We start from the raw sequence: 24,074 nt of genomic DNA on the forward strand, positions 1-24,074 counted from the left end.
CATTTGCTTCTCAAGATCAAATGAAGTTTTTTGGGGAGCAGAGACCAAATCAGGACCATAATGCAAGGACTTTGATCCATTCCCCAACACCCTTCTCCTGTTAGAAATGATCCCATAGGAGTCTGGCCACTTATTTAGATCTTCATTTGAAGTCAGGCTTGGTGCTGGGGGTGTAAGGCACTGGTCCACAGCCCTGATGGTCACGATCCCCTCCAGGACCACTGCTGCTGCACTGGCAGACCCCAGCAGCTGAAAATGAATCAATTTAAAAGGCAGCGGGGTGGTGCTTCTGCCTCATTGGCTGTAGTTAGAATGATGGCATCTTCATCCTTCTCCAGGGTAGACAGGTAGTGGCTATTCTCTCTTTGCTGAGGCAATGAGTTCAGCTGAGTTCAGCTGAGAAAGTCCACTCTCCCTCACCTAATGGCAGATTTTCTCCCTTCCTTCCCAAAACCCCAACTCACATGGGAACTGTGTACACACTTGTCTTCTACCTCCTTCTCCCACTCCTAATATATCTTAAGGGAAGAGGCTTTATTTTGTTTTGGTGCATGTAGAATCCTTTTTTTAAAAAATATATTTTGTTTTCCCATATACTTGTTGTGTGTGTCCCCCTAAAGTAAAAAAATACATTTCACCTTTGATTGAAGTCTAGTTTTTACACACACTCATGCACTCCTCTCTCCTCTAAGAAAGCAAGGAACAGTCATTTAGAGAGTTCAAGGACACATTCTGGTCAGGCAAAAACCACTTATTACGTTTTTATATTCTGGTGGAAGCCGCCTAGAGTGGCTGGGGAAACCCAGCCAGATGGGCGGGGTATAAATAATAAAATTATTATTTATTATTATTATTATTATTATTATTATTATTACTCAAGGAGGATGTAAAGCAGAACCTGTAAGAAGAATACCAAGAGCTACATAGAGAGGTGTGGAGAGATGCATTCCCCCCCTCCCCACCTGAGGTTCCTCTCCCCTGAGCTGCAGCATTCAGAGTCCCATATGCTCTTTTTGAATAACAGATTTCTGTGCTTAGTGATGCAAATGGGATTAATCTGCCTCTGTAAATAAGGTTCTTTATGTTGAACTGTTGAGTGACGGCCAATATCTGTTTTCATTTGTACCAGCTTATCATCGATGTAGGACAGGACCATTGGCTTCAGTTCTCTGCAATCGCTATTTGTGCATTTTTGTGTAAGTGTTTATACATATAAAGACATTTTAGAGCAGTAAAATGGCACAATGAGGTTTCTCTTCACTGAAGGATCTGTGAGGCCACACTCAAGTCAATGGAAAGTTGCCTGGCAGCAGAGCTTGGTGCATTGCCTCCCATCAGATAAGGAAATTAAAAACTCAGACGGTTTATGGCATTATAAATATAATGATGTGATGCAAACACTGTATAAAGCAACCTTTGTGTTACATTATGTGTGGAAATACAGATTATTCAAATGTTACATTCATATTTGAAAACCTGAAACTCACACAGGTCAAATACATTCAAAATTATTTCAAGGTAGCAAATATAGTTACATGTTTTACTTCCTGCTCTCACTCTTAATATTGCAATCTTAGAAAATCCTTTCCACTTCATTGATTGAAAATGTATGTATATGTTTTAATAATATGGAAAGAGAGCAGAGTCTTGAGCAGCTGTTAACTGTAAAATCATAAAATGATGAATACATTCATAAGGTTGTAACTGTACATTCATTTTCCCATACTCTGGTTATATATTTAAAGTAATAGTTCTTCGTGGAAATACTTTAAAAAACAACAACAGCGCATCTCTTACAAATGGCAACATTCATTAATTTTAAAAAGAATTAAACTGGGTCGGGAGATAATAACTCCAAAGGCATAAAGTAATTTCCACTGTGCTCACTGGTACTTACTCCCAGGTAAGTGTATTTAGGATTGCAGGCTAAAGTTAGTTGAAATTGGGACCCGCAGAAATCAAACCGTTTTAGTCAAGTCATGATTAAATCCATCCTCAATGGGAACTAAGTGCAACTAATTTAGTGTGGATCCACCCCAGTGATAAACATGAAGTCTGGAGCATTAACTGCATACACAGCCCTGGCAAGGAGTAGAATAGCTAGATCTACGTATGAAAAGTCAGCATCAAGAACCACCCACGCCTATTCAAAGGAGTGGCCAGATACCTTGCTAGGCTTTCAGCTGGAGGGAGGAAAGGGAAGGAGGAAGCTGAATGCATGAGAGTCAATGTATAATGCTTCCCCCTTTCACCGATTTATTGTATCACTTCTTGGAAATATTTTCCTTGTACAGGTTATCAGATGCAGAAGTGTGAAAATAAATATTTCAGAGTTGTCTAAAACTGAATGGTGGCCATAAAGCAATTTGTTTCTTTCACCTGAATGGCTCGAGATGATGAAGGATGATGGCCGCCACAAGCCAACATCCATAATCTATTCCACAGGTGATTGCACAGAGGTTATTTTGTACGGATGCATCCAGCTTGTTGCTGCATGTGAGGATCTGTGCACTGGAGAACTAATCCCAAAATGGCATTAGAAAAGAAACAGCCCCCCTCACCGAAATCAGTGCAGGCTGGCCACAGATTTGAAAAGGCCCGGGGAAAATATCTCACAGCAGAATATCTACCGCAATACAAAGCTACGTCACAGACCCTGTGGGAAATTAAAATGGTGGCTAGACTTAAAGAGGGGTCAGGCACCAACAGTGGACCTTGCCAGGCTGATAGACCCTGGGCAGCTGCCCAAAGACACAAGGTACCGATGCCATCCCTGATATATCATTTCTTACCTCATTCTACAACAGGGTTTCCCAAACTTGGGTCTCCAGCTGTTTTTGGACTACAACTCCCATCATCCCTAGCTAGCAGGACCAGTGGTCAGGGTTGATGGGAACTGTAGTCCAAAAACAGCTGGAGACCCAAGTGTGGGAAACCCTGTTCTACAAATACATACAGGTAACCGTGATTAGTAGAAAATGGCAGCTCTTCCTGGGCTGTTTTCCTCCTATAAAAATAATTGAGTTGATAATGAGACTATAGAGAGACAGTCATTCCCCCGATCTAATGTAAGACAGAGTTGTTCCACCTGGCCTTTGGCTTAGAATCAGTTAGATTCCCTCCCCCTCTTTCTTTTCCCTTTCTCCTCCTGTGAAGAGGCTGCATCCTAATGTTTTAATGTTGTATCTTAATATTTTAAATTGTATTTTAATCAACTTGTTTTTATTATTGGTTGTTAGCCGCCCTGAGCCCGGACTTGGCTGGGGAGGGCGGGGTATAAATTATTATTATATTATTATTATTGGTGCCTTTACTGAGGTCTATGCAATCCTTTGAGTTGAAGAAAGCTCCACTGTATTTAATGGAGCTTACTCCCTCCTAAGTGTGCTTAGGGTTCCAGCCTTAAGCTACAGTTCTATGTACACCTGGCTAGGAGTAAGCCCAATTGAACTTCTCCATAAGCATGCACAGAATTGTGACATAAGTCTTTTGACATGACTTTGTTTTGGATGCTTCCCCAGGCCAAATTTCCTTTCTACAGCTTGTGATGATGGAACAGGCATATGTGCTCAGTGCTACCATAGTTGCAGCTAATGGACACATAATGTAACCTGGTTGTGACATAATGGTCATTCCTTAATGACTAAAATACACAGCAGACTGCATTACTTCTTTGAACAACCAAAATACTGAGCTTGTGCAAAAATTGAAGGTAGATTTGCCTTTCAGTTATGCTTGCCTAGCCCTGAAAAAACAGCTTTTTTTCTGGAAATCTACTTGTCTATTAAAATTCCAGCCAGTTCTGTTCACACTTCATTTCCAATATTGACAGACAGTGGTTCACTTCAATTAAAGTCTTACATAAGAAAAGCTTTCAGATTATTATTTTTTTTAATTTTTTATTGTGCTGTGCTTAATTAATGAATGTGTGAATAAAAATCTTCAGATGACATTCATGCTGCATCACTCATCACTCAGAAACTTCTTAATCCAACTGAGGATTATGAAAATGCATTTCGCCTATTCGTTATTATTATTTTACATGGGCTAACAACACTAAGCTCTTGCAGCTGAATGCATCAGTGAATTGGTAATAATGAGTGGTCTTTTCTTATTGAAAAAGGCAGCATATAACCCTGCACAAGAATCTTAAGAGGTTTCTCTGTGTAGTCTGTGTATAAGTAACAGTAAAAGTAAAGTGCATGAAACTGATGTGCAAACATTAGTGCTATGCTTACAGTTTTGGAACTGCCCCCACTGCAGTTCATATTTTGGCCAATCCATCACCATCACTCCAAATCTTCTGGAACATTTTGTATACTACATTCAAAACAGTGATGATGGGATGGTAGTTGGAGTGGACAAGTGGCACAGTGTTCAAAGGGTGGCAAGCCCACACACTCAGACCTTCAGTCCCACAAAAGTGACCTGAGCCTTCATACTCAGTCTAATCAATTGCATATGTTCAAGAAAGTGTTCCATGACTTGATAGGGTTTCACAGGACAACCATTATACTGTTTCCCAGACCATGGAATGTAAAAAGATGTGCCCTGTGCCTCTATAAAATACAATTGCAACCAGAAAGGCTGGTAGACGCCGAATTAAACCATTATATCAACTCATGGCTTCATGATTCTCTTTCTACTTAAAAATGAATATATTCAGTAGGATAGCTCCCATTATTTAAATATTCAGATTTCAGTGCAATGTAGTTATCATGTTGTTGTCAAAGATTTCCATTTCTCTTATGCACATTTGCCCATAAGAAGGTCCATGTTTTATGCTTTCATAGGTGTTTTTGTCAATTTTTTAAATATATATAGGAAGGTTATTATACTATGTAATTAATTCAATGAGCCCCCAAATAATCTTATATCATTGACACAATCCCCTCTCACCAATGTCACATGGCAAACTGAACAGTGTTGAAGCCGTTTGTGATGTGGTTTGTGTCCTTCTGGAGACTTTTTTAAAAATTAAACTAGTCGCAGTAAGCCTCTTGCATAAGCCTGAAACAGTTCATATAGCACCGTAAAGGATGAAGGATCTTCTGGGAATAGGCTGCAAGTAAACTATTAAATGCAAGACACACTCTTAATTAGCTAATAAAAAAAATAACAATCATAATCCTACAGAACAAAATGTCAAGTCACTCAGGAAGCACTGTTCAATTTTCTTCATTGCTGTCACATTCAGTGCTTGAATTATAGGGAGAAGGGAGGTGGCATTTGTGATAGCCCATTTAGCTGCTGGTTTTTTAAAAAGCTATTGGCAGGCATGCTTTGGCTAAATTTGAGGAAGGCAGGAAGCAGGAGGCTCTCCAAAGCGTCAGTCAACTTTTCCCCTAAGACGTGAGTGGCAGTCGAATCCCTCCAAATACAGAGCTGGGAGCAAAAATGGGGCAACATTATAAGAAAATTGTGATTGAGAACTAGAGGTGACTAAATAAATGCACTGGGCTTGTAGTTTGAGTGAGCTGCTTCAATTAGCAGCATCACTGGAACCAATTGTGTGTAGAAGATTGGGCAGAATTTCCATGGCTCTCCAAAACAAGGTTTTTTTCCAAGGAGTTCAGATTTTTTAAATGTATTCATTCTGGGTATGTGGAGCACACTTGGGGGAAGAACAGTACTGTTAAGAGCAGGTTCCAAATTAAATATGTTGATTTTAATTGGCTTTATAGCTTTGCAACTCAGAACTATTAAGAAAACTGATTTGAGCCTGGCAGCGATGAAATGTGATCTTGTCCTTTTTTCTAAGAACTCAGAGTACTTAAAGCCATCATACTAATAAAAGGAAAAAAGTAATCATCATGCTAAAGAAAAGACAGTTCACCATGGCCTATGATGGCTTTCACCTCAATCACTATTAAACCTAATAATCCAAATTCACCTACTGTATTTCGTATTTCTGTTGTACAGTTTGTGCAAACAGCAAAACATATGAAGAAGTATACTTTACTTATAAACCACAAGTTGTTATCTTTGACCCAAACCAAAAAGTTGGGTATACAGTTAGTAAATAATTAAATTTGCTTCTGTGCATGAACTTAGATTTCACATTTCATAAACAGCTGAAAAAGTTATTAGAATTCAAATTTAATTTAAAATTACTTTCCTTAAAAATCTAGAGTTATCAGTGAAGAAATAGTAGCGTTCAGCTTCCATCGGGTGTTATGATTAATACTATTAATATTGTATCTTGATATAGAAATGCATATAGAGCAGGTTTACATGTAATGCTGAAGCAAATGATTAATTAGCGTAAATATGAGGATTACTAGAGAGGGAACTGTGGATCCTGCGCTCCTCCCCCAGCAATCACGCTGCTAAGCCATTGTTTGACTTAGTGTGCTGTTTGAACCCAGGCTTGTGGTTTGTCTTCTCCAAACAAAACATGAGCTGTTACCTAAGAACATATCATGGCTACAGCTCAAGGTTTGCCTGGAGTAAGACAAGCCATGAGCCTGGATTTGAACAACATGATAAGTCAAGTGTGAATGTGTGTTCATGCCAAGCCACAGTTTGTCTTAGCATTACATACGAACCAGCTCCCTGTATCAATATGTGGATTCTCATTTGTTAGATTTTTAATAGCCAGAGTAGCATGAGAAAGGGTATCTGAAATTTGCTGCCATTATGGCTATTTCCATAGGAAGCACCTGACAAAATTTGGAAACTAGATTCTGCCTGCCTGATATTCTTTCATTATTTACACACCAGGGAATCCTATGCAGGTTTCCATATACAGAAAGCTGAGCAGTAAATCTGGCTTTATTAACCATGAACATCTAAACACCACAATATATTCCATTTCTGAAGCAGCTGTTCTAAGTGGGCAGTAATCTTACACTGGACAATCTCTGGCTGATTGTGTAAATGTGGTATTAATTACATGGACCTACTGCACAGTTTGGACAGATAAGCTTTGAAGCACATTTCACTTTTATCCTCAGGTGCCTGAGATTTGTATCCTATTTCCTTGAAAAAGGTCACATTTTGAGAAATAATAGTTTATGGTGTAATTCTAACCATGACCACTCAACATTAAGTCCTACCACATTCAACGGGGCTTACTCCTAGGTAAGTACAGTTAGGATTGCAGCTTTAGTGGTTTTATTAAAAAATGCATTTGTTTGTATAGGAGCAAAACATTATAATAGGTATAAATGAACACCCTTCTAAATGTATAGCAGGTTTCCGATTTACTTTTCTGGCATAATTTTAAAATAACTAAGGTACTCTTCATTTGAAAAGCATTCCAGAAAAAGAATATTAGAGTGCTTTCCATATGAACCCAGATTTTCTCGCATCAAACCTTTTCCTCCAGAAGCTGTTATTACAAACAGAACTTCAATAAGCTGACTACCAATTGCCAACATAAAGTTTTGGAGCACTTGTGCTTTTTATCTGAAGCAGGTCTACGTATATGAAAACCTGGCATTGCAAATAAAGACATTATTAGTGCTGTTCACACATGTGTTGAATTAGTAGATGGTGGTGTGTCAATATGATTTTCTTTACCTTCATTCAGAGGTGATTTGCTACCAATCTGGCATTTGAACACTTGCTTATAGGCCTTCCTAAAATTCTCAGAGAGGAATGCATATACAATAGGATTCACAGAAGAATTGCTATAAGCCAGGCAATGCGCTGCCACTCTGAAGATAAACGAGGCTTGAGTCAGTGGGAAATCTCCAAATTCAGCCCAGAGATGTACAACATGATGGGGCAGCCAGGATATCCCAAAAACCACTACGACCACCAGGACTGTTTGTGCTGTCTGAGACAGAAAAGTTAAAGTGTGAATTATTTCTTAACAACTGAACAAGCAGACTTACAATATAGGCTTGAAAAGCAATGAAAAGGGGGAGAGGTACAGTAAACGTTTACAGCTGTTATTCAAGTTTCCAAAAAGTAGCTTACGGGAATTAAACAAATGAGACTCGGGCCATACAAGCACTTAGATTTTCCTTCAAAAACAATATTTTTACTTCTGCATATCTTGAGATATCTCCAAGACAGCTATTACCAAGCTGTGTCTGAGAGGTGCCATTTTGCCTAAACATCATAAACAGGGGGACATCTGCGATCAGAAAAAAGTGCAATGTGTATTACTGATGTTCAATATCTCAGACACTTCATTTCATTCCCTCTCCCATCCCGATTTTCCATCTCCCCCCCACCCCACCCCCCGACCTCATATTAAGGTTTCTTCTGCACTTCTGAATATCTTGGGTTTCACCCATGCTTGCTGATTCTTGTCTTTTGCATATTGATGGTGTTGTTTGGTCTACATAAGGACATGCACTTGGAGAACTGAGATCACTGCTGTTATATATTGTGATAGTAAGATAACAATATGCCCAAAATACAGCTGTTGTGTGACACAGCAACCAGTTGATTTTCCATGGCACATGAAATAAATGACTTATTTGGGACAAAATTCAGGCTGTCTGTCTTGATATAAATGGTAAGAAAAAAAATTTAATCAAAATCTAAAATACTACATTTGTCATACATATTTTCAATGAGTGGAGGTTTATATCACTTTATGTTAACAGTAAAAAACCAAATCCTTCTGTCCTTGAATCTAACTAAAATAAATTATAGCTCCTGTCATATAGAATTATCTAACAAGTTAAGTATGCTTCATTTGCCCTTGTTTGCTAAAAAATATGAAGTTCATTATGTTATGCTCAAGTAACCTCAGATGTAACTGTTGGCAGGATTTGACCCTCTACCTCTTAAATCTGTCATATTTATAACAGATGGTTCCTTTGGCTAGAGTCATTTTACATAATGGCCTGAAAATCCCTTGCTACATCTTATTCCATTATATCTCAGAAGCCTTTGTGACATTACTGGTATAATGTGCAGCCAAGGAGACATACAAGAGAGCTCTTCTTTATTTATTTATGTCTTAGGGATTCTCCTTAGAAAATCAAAGTACATGAAATATAATAATGGCCAAAAAAATTGAAATGCATTTCTAACATCTTATTTATGTTGTATGTGCAACATAAATATGTGGTGTTCCTCCCCCCCCCCCTTATATATTTGAAAATCCAATTAAAAAATTAAACATACTTATCTCACTTCAAAGTGACTCAAGCTGCTAAGCTATGTCATTTACTCATGAGTAGATGGTGTGCCTGTGAGTAGACTGTCTGCCTACTACTCAGCATAACTTATTAGGATGCTTAAGGTAAAGGTAAAGGGACCCCTGCCCATTAGGTCCAGTTGTGACCAACTCTGGGGTTGCGGCGCTCATCTCACTTTACTGGCCGAGGGAGCCAGCATGACTAAGCTGCTTCTGGCGAACCAGAGCAGTGCACGGAAACGCCGTTTACCTTCCCGCCGGAGCAGCACCTATTTATCTACTTGCACTTTGACGTGCTTTCGAACTGCTAGGTTGGCAGGAGCAGGGACCGAGCAATGGGAGCTCACCCCGTTGCGGGGATTCGAACTGCCAACCTTCTGATCGGCAAGTCCTAGGCTCTGTGGTTTAACCCACAGCTATTTGGCTCCTTGAAGAGCAGTGCAGCCTTCTGTTTCAAGTGGCTGCAATCATATACACTCCAGGAACAAGTCCCATTGAAGCGTATTACCTCCTTCTAAGTAGACCTGCATAGGCTTGTACTCTTAAGCATCTGTCTGCAAAAGTTTGCACTCTTAAGCATCGATCTGCAAAAGCATCTACCTGACCTGATAGCTGCAGAAGCAGATCTACTTATGAGCAAAACCCTCTTCAGTTATTTATCCCTCATGCAATTAGAAGTATGCGAAGGGAAAGCTGAGATTAGCCTATTGGCCCCACCTCCTCCACTGTATCTTCCTTCTGTACTTGTACAGACCTCCCATGCAATTTAGAGCCATGCATAACACAAATAGAGAAGACTGCCTAATGCAGCTATTTAGCCACCCAGCTAACAGAGTGGACTGGTAGCAGAACTAGCATTCTCATTCTCACTCTTTTCCCTCTCATGCATTTATTTGTGTGGAGGATTTAAATGTGTAAGTATTGCTAGTGTGGCTTTCCAGTTCTGCCATCATTATGTTTCCAGCCCCTTAATTATTTTGGCTTTGTTCTTTGTGCATGCATAGTGTAAATGTACAAAAAACAGCACAAGGCAAGTGAGGGACGAATGAGGGACCACGGTCAATTAGGTCAAGGCTGCTACAGTCAGACTGCCTGTTCCTCATTGCATAGGAAGTCTTTCCCGAGATAAGGCAAAGAATACAAGGAGGCCATTTCTACCTGCACAGGAAATATTGTTTTATTGTATGATTGCTCATTGGCCTTGATTCGTTAGAACAGATAAAATCACTGGTATATCTGCAGTAAATAAATAAAAATGGGGAGGGGGTATGTTAAAAAATGATTTCTTTTTTGTAGTCCTAAATATTTATCAGATTATTTTAGTAAGTTCTGCTGGTTCCTGAAATTTGCTGATATCTGTCACAAAATACTGAATTATCACATTTTCTTTCTAAATTTACTAATATAGTTTGGTAAATGTCATACTGGAAATGAATATGCACTCAACAACATGCCCTCTCAACCCTTGTTTTTAATAAGGAAAGCTATTTATTTACCTTCTTTTTGGATGCTTCTGACTTCTTTGATATGTTCCGCAGTTTTTTATGCAGGTGATTGAGAACCTGAAAAGATGATGATGATGATTAAATCAAATTTATATACCACCCTTCATCCGCAGAACTCAGGATAGTTACAACATAAAAGCGCAATATAAAAAGACAAATACATAATAAAAACAAAAATAACCCAATAACGCCCCCCCCCAACACACTGAATGTCTAGTTTGTTTAGAGCTACAAAATAAAACAAAGCAACTAGTTTAAGACAGTTTTGCAGTAAAAGTTTTTGGAACTCATTGTAGTGGAGCTTATTCATTCCTACTCTGCACAAGGTCCAGATTGGAAAATTCCACTCAAATAACTCTAACACTCGCCTACCTGGGAATAAACCCCATTCAATTCAGATACCTATTAGATGCAAAACTCAGCATGCATCCTATTCACGTCTACTTAGAAAGGATGCATGCTGAGTTTTGCATCTAATAAGTACCTGGTGAAAAATATTTACTACATTCACAGGTTCAAATGTTACATTGATAGGTTTTTACAATCAAAGTTTTTAAACTTTTCAAATACCAGCTTTCAAATACCAACATAAACAATCACATCCTCAGGGGCAGTTATGAACACATTTGTTCTTTACAGCTTCCAAATATTTGGGAGGAAAGCTACAAAAGCTCAAGTGTATCCAGGTGGGTGAGGCAGAACCGCCAAATTAATGCAACAGTAAGAGATGAGCTCTCTGTTTCTTTTTATAAGTATTCCTAATCAGGGGATTATAAAGGATTACAATATGGTCCAAAGGGGAAAAAGGGAAGAGTGGAAATGAGCTAAAGCAAATGTGCTACAATATCCAACACATTAAAAAAAAAAATCCCAACAATTAAGTTAAACTGAAAAAGTGTAATTTAAGTAAGAATGCAGCATCCCTTCCTTAGATTACTGTTTTCCATTGATATTTTTATGCATCTAAATCTATTCCTTTTAGGTGGATTCTTTGTGTAGTGAGTTGCATCCTGATATATAATTTATACATGGGCAGGGCAGGGAAGGGGACAGCTGTGTACCTTCAACTCAAACGACAATGAAATACAGGAAGTGCAGTCTGTGATATTCCATCAAAAGCTGAAATGTATAAAAGAGCTTTATACAGGATGCTTGTGTGAGTTTTACATAGACACACCAGATTATACTTGAGTCTCATTGCCTCTTGGCCTCACATTTTGCATCTCTTCTATTATTATTAATCATCACCATCATCATTACTGCTTAATGCCCAGGCAGCTTTTCTACACTAATATACAGGGTGAGTCCTTTAAAAGAGGCCCTGTGGATACAGAGTACACATATTCCACGGGGCCTCTTTTAAAAGACTCACTTGTATATATACATATAGATGTCATCATGAGAATAGCTATTCAAGCATCTGATAAAGTGGACTCTAGCCCACAAAAGGTCATGCCACACAAGAAATATGTCAAGAGAGAAATTTGAATTCCTTGCATTTGGTAGCTGGAGGGGATTAAGACAGAGGGAAAGTGCCTCTCTGCCACTACACTTACATCCACACTCCATGGTCATAGATCTGCCACTGGCAGTTTTTTTCAGCTACATCTCCCATAGGTTATTCCCTCCCATGGAAACCATTGGGAGGGATTTCAAAAATGTACAGTGATATCTCGGGTTAAGAACTTAATTTGTTGTGGAGGTCCGTTCTTAACCTGAAACCTGAGGTACCTCTTTAGCTAATGGGGGCTCCCGCTGCCGCTGCGCCGCCACCATACGATTTCTGTTCCCATCCTGAAACAAAGTTCTTAACCCAAGGTACTATTTCTGGGTTAGTGGAGTCTGTAACCTGAAGCGTCTGTAACCTGAGGTACCACTGTATAAAGAACTGCCAGAGAAGGAGGAGGGCTTCCATCTTCTGTATTAACCAGCACATGCTGGGATAATGGATCATCCATCACTTTGCTACTAGCTCTCCCTACAGTTAGGATTGCTGTATGTATCTGCCCATCTTTAAGGTGCCACCAGATTCTCTTGTTTTGCTACGATATACTTTGCATGGCTAACCATTTAGTAATACAGTACATCTGTTTTAGTCACAATGTGTATTTGACCAGACTATTGGCATAGTAGTACATTTAATAGATTATCAACTCTCTGCAATACAGTATTTTATTTCATAAAATAAATTAGGCTTTCCTAAGCCACCCATGAATTCCAGTTTAAAATACATACAGGTTATCATTGGTTCATTAATTTTATTTTTATCCCCCCCCCTTACTGCCCTTCTACTAGATGTAGAGGTGAAAAACATATATTAGAATAAACTAGATGTAGAGGTGAAAAACATATATTAGAATAAAGATATTCTAGATCTAAACCTTTATTTCTTTTACATCTAGTACCATGTGGATACTTGGGTTCTCGACAATTTTGCCTATAAATTGCCTATACATGGTTTCTACAACAAGATTTCAGAAACAATATTCCTGGAAATTCACGTAAGCAATATAAACTGCAATAGTTATATTGCTAAATTAAATTACAGTTCTTTGCAAAAAGCTTTCCTACAAGATAAGGCTGGAAAAATCTCTTACATTAGAGCATGAGAGCATCACAGACCAAAAGAGATTTAAACTACAGATATATTTGGTTGTATTTGGCGTAGCATATTTTAACAATGCAATATGAAAGAACATGTTTTACTTTATCGCCCAAATGTTTGAAGTAGTTTATCACCAAACATATGATCAATCCCTTCCGCATGTAAAGGGTAGGGAACAAATAGCTAGTTCCAGGGTATGGTCTGAATGCAGACGAGGCTATCATCTTGCTGAAGGAAAGTGGATATGTGTCTGGTCAGTCTCTGTATAGGATACCTCTTAGGAACCACATTAATGCCACATTTATAGAAGAAAGGTGGGTATAAATGTAAGAAAATGTCCAGTGAGGGAAGATGGACAGAGAGAAATGTGATAAACCAGTCTAGATTATTTTATTTTGCTGATGGTATTATAAACATCTATGTAAAAGTGTAATTTGGTATTAAACAGGGTGGATAAAAATCAATGATTTTAAAAAATAAAAAAACAGTTGTTTCTTATTTAAATCAGATTTTTAAAAATTTAAATTGGATTTTTAAAATAAAATGCTTCTGGAGGAAAAATCTTTCTAAAGATAGTTTTCTATTTAAGTTACATTATAGTCCAAAGGGTATTCATCAGAAAATAAGGATTTATTTTACATTTTTCATGTGTGCTAAAACTAAGTCTAACTTTTTTTATTTCTTTTTAATTGTTTAACCACACCAGTTAACAATGTTATTGTTTTAGTTAGATAAATTGTTTAAATTGTTATTAAGGAAAAGATTATTTTTCTCCTTCCAATAAAGTACAGCAGAAAAGTTGTCCAAATATAAACAATTAACTTATTAAACCTCACAATAATTTCATGATTATCTGTCTATGTATTTCTAAAAGTATAACCAAATCAGTAATTTTTGATAGAACTGTAAAAACTACTCTGAAAATGTATTATTCCAAAAATGAAACCATCTGGTTGAAAATATTAAGATTATACAAGCAAAAATGAGTCTTTCTGTAAAAATAAATAAATGATTTGAATCAAGTCTTGCTGACTAGTGATTTAAATCAAATCCACCCTGGTATTAAATAGGTGGAAGACAGTAAACCAATACTGAACAGGCAATTTATCAATACTTATCTATGGCACTGTGTTGAAAATCTCCAAAGGACCAATCCCAATTCCCTCATAAATATGCGAACGTGATCCATACGGGATGCATGTTCACAACCCGCAGCGTTCGCAACCTGCGTCTGCGCACGTGCGGGTTGCGATTCGGCACTTCTGCGCATGCGCGACCGCCAAAACCCGGAAGTAACCCATTCTGGTACTTCTGGGTTTCGGCAGTCCGCAACCCAAAAAAACACAACCTGAAGCGGCTGTAACCCGAGGTATGACTGTATATCACTAGGTATAAGATGGTGCCTTACAGAACCCCGCAGCATAACTGCCAGTGGGTAAGGAACAGTAACTCAGTGTTGCTCTCTTGAACTGGCCTTGCAGACAGGACAGGAGCAATGCAATAAAACACCCCAGAGTCTTTCACATATACAGTACAGCACGGTCACTTATTCACCCATCAATCCATTCCCTCGCAAACTCCTCTCGCCTTCTCTCATAGCCACTCAGCCCCCATCTCTCACTTGGGGTTATACACTCTTAACTCACGGTTCACAGTCACCTCCTACCACAAACAAAAATTGGGAGGCCCCTGCTGTCACCCTGAACATCACTCGCCTATACCTGCAGTGACAACTGCCTAACCCATTTAATCTAACAACAGCCAAAGTAGGGGGGCAGCAGCCTCACTGACATGGCAATCCTGACACGAAGTGTGGTACCCATTGGTGGCTCCCCCTTCAGGATCACTCTTGTTGAGGACCATCACATCACAATGGTCAGCTTTGACTCAATGGAGTGGATATCAGCAGAAGTGTCTGGAGTTCAGTGCTGCCGTCCTCCTTCCAGCAGCTTGCTATAACAGGAGTGAGCGAGTATTGCTAATGCCCTCTCATCCTGCTCTTGTTCTCCTCACCAAGGCAATCAGTGAGTCCAGTGTCAATCAGTGGAAATACATCAATAGCTCATAAGAGGTTGAAGCATGATTTAAGCCCCAAGTACGGCCAATATTGATTGCTGCAAGGCAGCTATTATGGTTTCATCCACTTGTTTCATGTAATACCTCTTCATTAGCACTTAGTATATGGGAAGTGTTGCTTTAAATTAATATATCAATAATTTTCATTGGGGTTAATGATAAAATCATGGATGTTCTTGACTGTTCAGTCAGACTGTTCAGAGATAATTATATGAATGCATTGCTCTTACTTACCTGTTACATAAAACAGATCAATTCAATTTTTTTAAAATACTTTCCTACTACTGCTATTATAGTCCTGCTGTTGTGTGATGCATGGTTTGCAGGTTGCAATCCCCTCCACCCAATGTTAGAAACTCAGAAATATAAGCTCGGCACCAATTGGCTCCTTAAACCAGAGTTATAGTTGCCAAAACAGAATGCCTAGTTGCCATTTGGGGGCTCAAAAGTCCTATTTTTCTTTTTTCAAAACAATTTTTTGGTTCCTGAAATCCATTCTGATTGTGCAGATAAAATATAATGGATAGAATTCTACAGAATCTGTTGCTAGTGTGTGAAAACAGTCAAGATCCAAGGATCTCCAGGAATGCACCTCCAGATGGTGGAGATATCAAGCAGCATCCTGGTGCCCAGGCAGTTCACTTGGTTGCAAATGGCCAATAACCAGATGGAAAATGCACCTGGCAAATTTCGAACGATGCCTCCACCTCATGAAAAGCCACTCCAGAGGCTCAGGAAAGGTTATAAATCAATGTTTAGTGAATCCACAGTGGTCAGGCACTTTGTACAAAATGACTTCTTCAGAGACAAGAGAAAACAGATGTTAATTTATAATATTTTATTCGTTTTTCAGCCTTGAAAAGCCAAGTGAATGAACTGAGCTGAAATTGCCTCATTAATCTTTCAGTACAAATCACAGTGCAATCATTCTTGTAATTGAAGCAAAACCTGTGAAAATCCATGTCAAAGATTCTCAAAAATTATGCTTTACTTTAGCTTCTGAGGACAATTCTGAATCATCCAAGGGTAATTTCAGGCAGGTACTTCTTGTGAAAAATGTTGTTCCTCATGTTTTTCGCAGCATCCACACAACTCTGTTGGCATCAAAATGGCAATTCACATTTCCACCTCCAATTTAATCTGGATTTACCTCATTGTATTTTTTTTCTTTAAAAAAAAAATCCATCAACTCATTTGTGATATTTGAATGACACGCTTAAAGTCATTCATCCACAGTATACAGATAAATAGCAAAAGACACTTTTAGTAGCATATGTGAAAATCGTATTCATAAGTGTTCTTAAATAATACTATTTATTCAGACAAATGAACAGCCTGAGGAGAAACTTGCTACCGAAATGCTGCTTCTCTTTCCAGTAGAAGGCAGATTTATTAAACAGCTATTGTTTTTTATAGGAGCTGAAGGAGCGTAGTACTTCAGGGACATATCCCAGACATTATCTGGATTAAGATGCATGAAAAATGCAATAAACTTTAATGTCTAAAGTTTAACAACAGCAGAAAAGTTCACAAAGCTTTTCTCCCAAGAGGCCTTAATGAACTGCTTGAAAAAAATATTTTAGATGGCTATAGTCTGAAAATAGCTAATCACATATCTGTTACAGAACAGGTGACAGAGGAGGTAATTTATTTGTCAGAAAGCTCCCACTCTAATGCGCACAGCATCCTCCACCCAAACTTTTTAGAAACAAATGAGTGTGGCAGAGACCCAAATCAGTCAAATTTATTGATGCCATTAACCTTATGGGAAGAATCCCACTGGGCTGGATGTATCAGTGGTGTTACGACCAAAAACATTGTTCATTTTTTTTTGCTATGGAGATTATAGATTTGATTATTTGATTTTAAAATATTCCATATAACCGGAGGCATTGTATTTACAGGGAGAATGTAGTTGATATGCCCCAGCATTTATTGAATCACTCCATCTATAAAGAGGTGGGGCAAAAACATGAGGGGTTTTTTTTGGGGGGGGGAGTTTCTCATTGGGTGAATTAATTCCTGCTTACTCGGCAGTGATCCAATACTGAGAGGGAGAGGAAAAGGAGGAGCAAGGTGGCAGGGACATTGATGTGGTGTGGGCACAATGGCAGGAACACTGGCCCATACTGACTCTTCTGCTGCCTGGCCCCTCTCCCTTGATATCTGGCAGCAACTTCCACATCTGGAAGGCAGATAAACAGCACAGCTGCATCAAGGCAGGAGGTTAGCACAGGAGTAATAAGCCATCACCCTTAGCTACTAACCAGTCCATTGAAGTCACCAGCAGGCATTGAAGTCAGCGACCAGAAGAGTGGAGAAGTTTTGGTGACTTCAATTTGAATCATTAAAAGTATATAAACTCAGTCAGGTCCCCGCTTAGTCAGAGATCCCAGTGCCAGCTGTAGATTGAAGGAGTGAGAGGGTGTGCTGCTGCCCTGCAGCAACTCACAGGGCCCTGAGATATCTGGTATTTTCTATGGTTTGCTTTCTATTTTTGTCTAGCAAACAATCCCTGTTTAAGTACAATGTTCCTGTTTTGTTTATTGCCACTGGCATCCAAAAAGAACCCTTTGCCCCTTGAGAAGGCAACAGGCTAGAAGTGATTTTATTTAGTGTGTGTTTTCATTTGTACCCTAGTAACTCCTGAGGCTGTAATTACGCAGCTGTGATATAAGCAATTATACATACAGCCAACTTTGGGATATCTTGTGCCAACAATTAAACTAAGACTAGGAATAACAACCACTACACTCAGGTATTGTAACTCATTATGGTTTAGTAATTCTGTGGGCTGTACCAAGGTTGTATGACAATAATGTAGCAGCTGCTCTGTTGAACTTTTGTGAGACGTTTCTATTTGGACAAGAATTTGATTGACAAGATGAGAGCAGAGGGTTGCTTTAATGATAAGTTTCAATAGGGAGGAAGCCCACTGTGATGCATGTCTTCTACTGTATTACTGTACTACTTTTAAGGTTTGTACTCATCTGAGTGAGCAGTTGGGGGAGGGGAGATTTAAGAATGGTGACAGCCACTTCGGGAGTTTGCTGGGCAAAAGTGTCAGCAGGCAGTTGGTGGCAATCAGGGGTAGAGGTAGTTGATTCCTGCATTTATTTTAGCACTGGGAGAGGACTGTTGAGGCAAGAGAGAATCTCAGTTTCCACAAGCACACAGTTGCTTCATGGATAGCTGGACCAGTGGTGACTATTTAGTGAGCAACCATTCACTTGCAAGGTACTGCCTGAAGTAGCCCCTTCCTGAGAGCCAGTGTGGTGTAGTGGTTAAGAGCGGTAGTCTCGTAATCTGGGGAACCGGGTTCGCGTCTCCGCTCCTCCACATGCAGCTGCTGGGTGACCTTGGGCCAGTCACACTTCTTTGAAGTCTCTCAGCCCCACTCACCTCACAGAGTGTTTGTTGTGGGGGAGGAAGGGAAAGGAGAATGTTAGCCGCTTTGAGACTCCTTAAAGGGAGTGAAAGGTGGGATATCAAATCCAAACTCCTCTTCTTCTTCTTCTTCCTTCACTCCATCCCCCCACAACTTAAAGGTACAGGCAAGAATGCTACTCTTTCACCAATTCCTGAAGCAGCCACCAGTGATTTCACCTACAACTGCTTCACCAAACACTGTTTAAATAAGCACATGATTAAACTCTCCCTCTCTTGACATTGCAGCATATAAGGTGCAGCCAAGATCAGAAGAGCCGTTAGCCCCATTAAGGCATTTTTGATACATTTAGCTATTATTACTCATTATTATATTTCTAACAATGTGGTATAGATGGTTCTACCTTCCCTATTTCATCCTTACACCATCCTGTGACTGGCCCTAGGTCACACAGGGAATTTCATGGCCATGTGGTCTCCCAGGTTCAATACTCAAACTTCCTCACCATTCATCAGCAATAGCATGCAAGGTTGGGGAAGGGGGCCACATTAGCTTTCTGGCAAGTGAGTCACTGTTGCTTATCAATAGTGGGGTTGGTACAGTGAAAGTGCACCAGCAGAGCCAATCTGCTACTTCTGCAGGTGCATTTACACCAAGCCAATCTCCCTACTGCCTCACCCCCTACCAGAGCAGTAAGCCACAGTGAATGACCCACCAGGAAACTAGAATAGCAGCTCTGTCCAAACTTGAGAGTCACTTCTGTCTGCGGAAGAACATACAGAAGAAGGCAGCAGGCTACTGGCTCCACTCGCAATCAGCTCCCTGGACGTCCACACAGATGTCAGCATAGAAAAATTATCCATATGAGCTACAATGCACAGATGTCCAGGAGGCATGCTATCCAGAACAAGATCAGCAATGCACTCTCATTGCCCCTTTCTATGTGCAGGCATCGTATGTGGGAAAATGCCTGAATGTGGCTAATGTCACATTTTTACTCTGACAATGTTTTTAATCATTTTAACTCTGCCACTTTTGTTACTGAATATGGAGACATTTCCCTTACAAAAACTATTTATTTATAACAAAATATTTATATGCTACTATGTAATAAAACATCAAGGCATTTTAATATCTACATATAATAAAAGCACATTAAAAATTAAAATAGGAGCTAATCAGCCAACCATTATGGAAAGATGCATTCTTATCTGCCTGCATAAGCCTGGCAAAATAGTAAAGGTTTCAGCAGGCTTTTAAAAAGACAGAAAGCATCTGCTGAATCTCTATTGGAAGTACATTCCACAAGATGGAACTGATGAAAGAAAGCTCTTTTTTGTGTTGATGTCAAATGAGCCTTACCAGCTTGGATAACAAACAATGATACTACAGCAGATGATCTCAGTGACTGAGATTATGCATAGCCATCAGCAGTCTGGCCACTGAACTCTGCGGCAGCTGGAGCTTCCAAATCAGGTTCAAGGGCAGCCCCACATAGAGCACATTACAGTAATCCAGCCTCAAGGTTACCAAAGCATGGACTACAGTAGTCAGGTTATCCCTTTCCAAGAACAGCTATAGCTAATGAACCAGGTAGAGCTGATAAGAACTCCATGGCCGCAGAGGGACACTCAGACATCTAATGGTGGTATATGGGAATATTCCCAAGCTATGGACTTGCTCCTTCAGAGACAGTGTGACCCCATCAAGAACAAATCATTTCCTGTATCCTGGACACAGAAACCACCACGCAAACAGACTGTCTTTTGAGGATTCAAGCAGTTTATTGGCCCTCATCCAGTTCACCACTGCACTCTGATACCAATCCAGAGTTTTCACATTCTCTCCTGATGTTACGGAGAAGTAGAGCAGCATTTCATCATGACACCTTGCTCTAAAAAACTCCTAATGAGTGCTGCCAACAGCTTCATATAGATCACATAATAAATTAACTAGTAGGCATTCTGAAAAGTGATGGTTTGCATTCCTGTTATCTGTTTTCTGCTTAATAAAACTAGTAAATCAGTGCATGCATATAGTATGCAAGGATTCTGATGTACTGGAAATATTGGAAGTACTGGGATTCTGGGCCAAATACAAAGTCTTTCTAACTAAAAACTGGTTTCAAAATTTGTTACCATTTACAACAGTGAAACTATGGCTAATGGTAACAATTAATTATAAATGTTGTGTGATGAATGGGTTGCCATTTTGTATTAAGACAACTTAGAACCATAGAATTGTATATCTGGAAGAGACCATGAGGACCATCTAAATCCAGTCCCCTGCAATGCAGGAATCTTTCACGCAACATGAGGATTGAACCCAGGACCTTGAGATTAAGAGTCTCGTTCTCAACCCACTAAACTATCCAAGCCTCCAGATTATAAATTCAAGTAAAAACACTGTGTTGTCAGAATGAAGAGAGTGTGGAGTTTCAAATCAATTGTAATTTGATGTCTTAGTCCCGTCTAGTTCTAGCATTTCTATTGATTCTTTTTATCTCAATCAGATAGTCAAGATGAACCCTTCATCTCAAAAGCAAAACTTCCACTGATATCTATCAAAATACATTACACTTTAATTCACAGATTGCCTTATGGATAGGAACTGTGCAACTACCACCTGGAAAGTGCCTTTGTGCAGGAACAGATTTTAGGAAACCCCTATCTTCTTTCCCTCAGAAAGTCATTCACACTGAGATACCCAGATTTTTTAAGCAAAAGACTGCAATATGAAGCAGCATTCATTTACACAGCCTGTTGCTGCTTGCAAAGTTATCTGGATCAGGGCCTCTCTATTTTTGACATAGGGTAAGAACTGTAATTTGCCCTGTCTTTGAAGCAGCTGCAATTTAGTTCATATGGAAGCCATATAACGAGGTTGTTTGGCTCTGCCTTGAGTAAGTCAATACAATGTGGCTGAGTACTATGTGTTTGAAATGGGAAGTTACACTTATTGTAACCTCTGAAATATATCTCTAGTTACTAGTCTAAAGTTTATAATATCATAAAGAGATCAAAACCCCCCACCCCACCCCTTACCATCTGGAATTTAGCTTGTGCAACCATTCCACACACACACTTTTCAACTTTGACTTACCCAAACTACACCATATATAACTTAATTAAGCCTCTATGCACATGAACTACTGCCTCATGGTCAATAAAGTCCTTGCAAATGCAACCTTTAACCTTTTAGTGTATGTTACACATTGTGCAATTATATCTGTAGCCAACACAGATTATGCACAGTAATGTCACACTAAACATTCATTGCACACTAAACATTCATTTTAGTCCAAGCTTTTTTTACACTGTGCAGTCTGCTGTGTAAGTCATTGTTCTCCAAGGCTGCTTTCCCTATATACTTTGGGAATGGCTGCCTCTCACACACATCTATGGCATGACTTGTGCTAATTCACCTGCACTCACCTTCGCATAGCAAAAGGAGATGAGCAGCAGTGGTAGCAGGTACCCAAAGACAAAAGTGCAGATCACGTAGACTTTCTTGTGATGAAGATTGGGCCATACTTCCCAGCAGAAAGTCTGGTTGATGATTTCATGGTGAATGATACGCTGGTGGTGAGCCACAGGCGAGGCCATGGCAATCGAGAGCAGCCAAATGACCCCGACGCCGAGCAGCGCATTGCGGGACACTCTCAGGGACGAGGAGCGCCGGGAATGCACAATGGCCACATAGCGGTCCACAGACATTGCCGAGAGCGTGAAAATGCTGACCAGCATGGAGACGGTGAAGAAGTAATGGATGAACTTGCAGATGAAGGTGCCCAGCACCCAGCTGGGCGACATGTACACTGTGGACTGGAAAGGGATGCAGAAGAGCAAATAGGCCAAGTCGGCAATGCTCAGGTTGAGGACAAAGATGTTGGTGGTGCTGCGGGGCTTGCCCGGCTTGCTCCTGGCCAGCACGGTGATGACCAAGGAGTTGCCCACCACACCCAGGATGAAGATGAGGCCAAAGACTATCAAGGTGATGAAGTTCTCGATGCCAATTTCGAAGAGGAAACTGGCCCTCCCCTCCTCCAAGGGGCGCTCGGGAGCCGACCTGGAGGCATTCGAGTCCAGCCAGGACAAGCCCCAGGTGTGGTTCATGTGGTAGAAGGAGGTGGGGGCGGGCGACTGGGGGTCCATGCTCGGGGCAGTCTAGGAAAGCAAAACTCCACAAAGCAACAGGCAAGCGAAGCAGCCCCGTCTCTTCCCTCCCACAGAAAACCTTTTCTCTTCAGAAAGGGGCTTTTCTCTCTTCCTCTCCTCCACCTCGCAAGGACTAAGCCCAGCCCCTTCTTGTTCCCCGGGAACAAGCGGGGAAGAGGGCAGGGGAGACAGCCTTGCGTGGAAATGGCACGAGTCCCCGGGACGGTTCCCCTCATGCGCTGGCGAGCGTGTCCCTCTCCTGCCCGCTCAGCAGCTGCAAACTTAAAAGGCGGGAAGCGGCGCTTGCCCTCTCTGGCGGTCCGCTCGCCAGCCCATGCGGTCAGCTAGAGCTCCCTTTCCGAGAGAGACCGTCTGAGAGGGGACTCTTCTCTCGCCTCGTCGTCGTCGTCGTCTTCTTCTTCGCAGGAGCGGACCTCTGGACTGCGCCCCCCGTTCCCGCCTTTCATCCCTCAGGGCGCGCAGGGCGTGCGGGGCTTCGCTCGGCTCGGAGGCAGCCGCTGCCTGACTGCGCGCGGACTGCTCGGCTGGCGCTTTTTCTCCCGCTTCCCCCGCGCCCCCCTCAAGCTCCTCCTCCGGCTCCTCCCTCAGGCTGCCTGAGGCGCCGCTCGCGACTTCGCTGGCCGCCAGACATGGGTAGCCTTTTCTCCCCGGCTCCTGACCCTGGCGCGCGACGGGGACGGAAATCCAGTCGAAGCAACAGCTTCTCCGCTTCCTCGGGATTTCCGGGCTTGAGCAGCCCGCTGTTGCGGGGATGTGCGGGGCGGGAAGGGGAAATGCGGAGGGGACACCCGGCCGGTCCGAAGGCGCGCGCTGTGCCTCCTCCTCCTCGCTTTGCCTCCGGTGGTAGCAGAAAGGGCGCCTCTATTTAGCCAGCCAGAGGAGGCAAAAGCCGCCACAGAATCCCACCCAGAACTCCGTCTGGGTTTTATTCCTCCTTGCGTTTGTATTCTGCTCTTCCTCTAAGCTGCTCAGGGAGCATACATTATTTACTATTATTATTATTATTTTTCGTAAGGGCTACAGCAATGTAAAAATAAAATACAATATTAGAAATTAGTCATAGTCAGAGCAGACTGACTTGGAATCAGCGGGTTTAAGTCTGTTGTGCTCATTGCATCTTCTCTTGGGTGTGACTCACTTCTGACATCGCCCCAGTGTGAATGGGAAATCCGCATTGGATTTCTCCCCCTCTGAAGCTTCTGCAGCATCCTTATTTGTA

At 40.8% G+C, this 24,074-nt stretch overlaps 1 protein-coding gene across 1 annotated transcript; it reads right to left on the reverse strand.

Moving 5' to 3' along the window:
* Positions 1-1,363: 1,363 nt before the first annotated feature.
* Positions 1,364-23,612, reverse strand: GALR1 (galanin receptor 1). The gene is made up of 3 exons (XM_083624015.1): positions 22,112-23,612; positions 10,600-10,665; positions 1,364-7,783 (listed from the first exon to the last, which is right to left on the reverse strand). The coding sequence occupies exons 1-3, from the start codon at positions 22,829-22,831 to the stop codon at positions 7,472-7,474; spliced, it is 1,098 nt and encodes a 365-aa protein (XP_083480141.1). The 5' UTR covers positions 22,832-23,612; the 3' UTR covers positions 1,364-7,471.
* Between the last annotated feature and the right edge of the window lie 462 nt (positions 23,613-24,074).

Source organism: Podarcis filfolensis, assembly GCF_964270895.1.
Source record: "Podarcis filfolensis genome assembly, chromosome: 7".
In the NCBI taxonomy this organism is placed as follows: domain Eukaryota; kingdom Metazoa; phylum Chordata; class Lepidosauria; order Squamata; family Lacertidae; genus Podarcis; species Podarcis filfolensis.

Bases quoted from the DNA above. Each gene is read 5' to 3' on its own strand.
- GALR1 (XM_083624015.1), bottom strand. From the start codon at position 22,831: ATGGACCCCCAGTCGCCCGCCCCCACCTCCTTCTACCACATGAACCAC. The intron at 10,666-22,111 runs GTGAGTGCAGGT...TCATCTTTTCAG, and splicing joins TCTCCTTTTGCTATGCGAAG to GTTCTCAATCACCTGCATAA. The intron at 7,784-10,599 runs GTAAATAAATAG...TTTCTGTCTCAG, and splicing joins CAGAAGCATCCAAAAAGAAG to ACAGCACAAACAGTCCTGGT.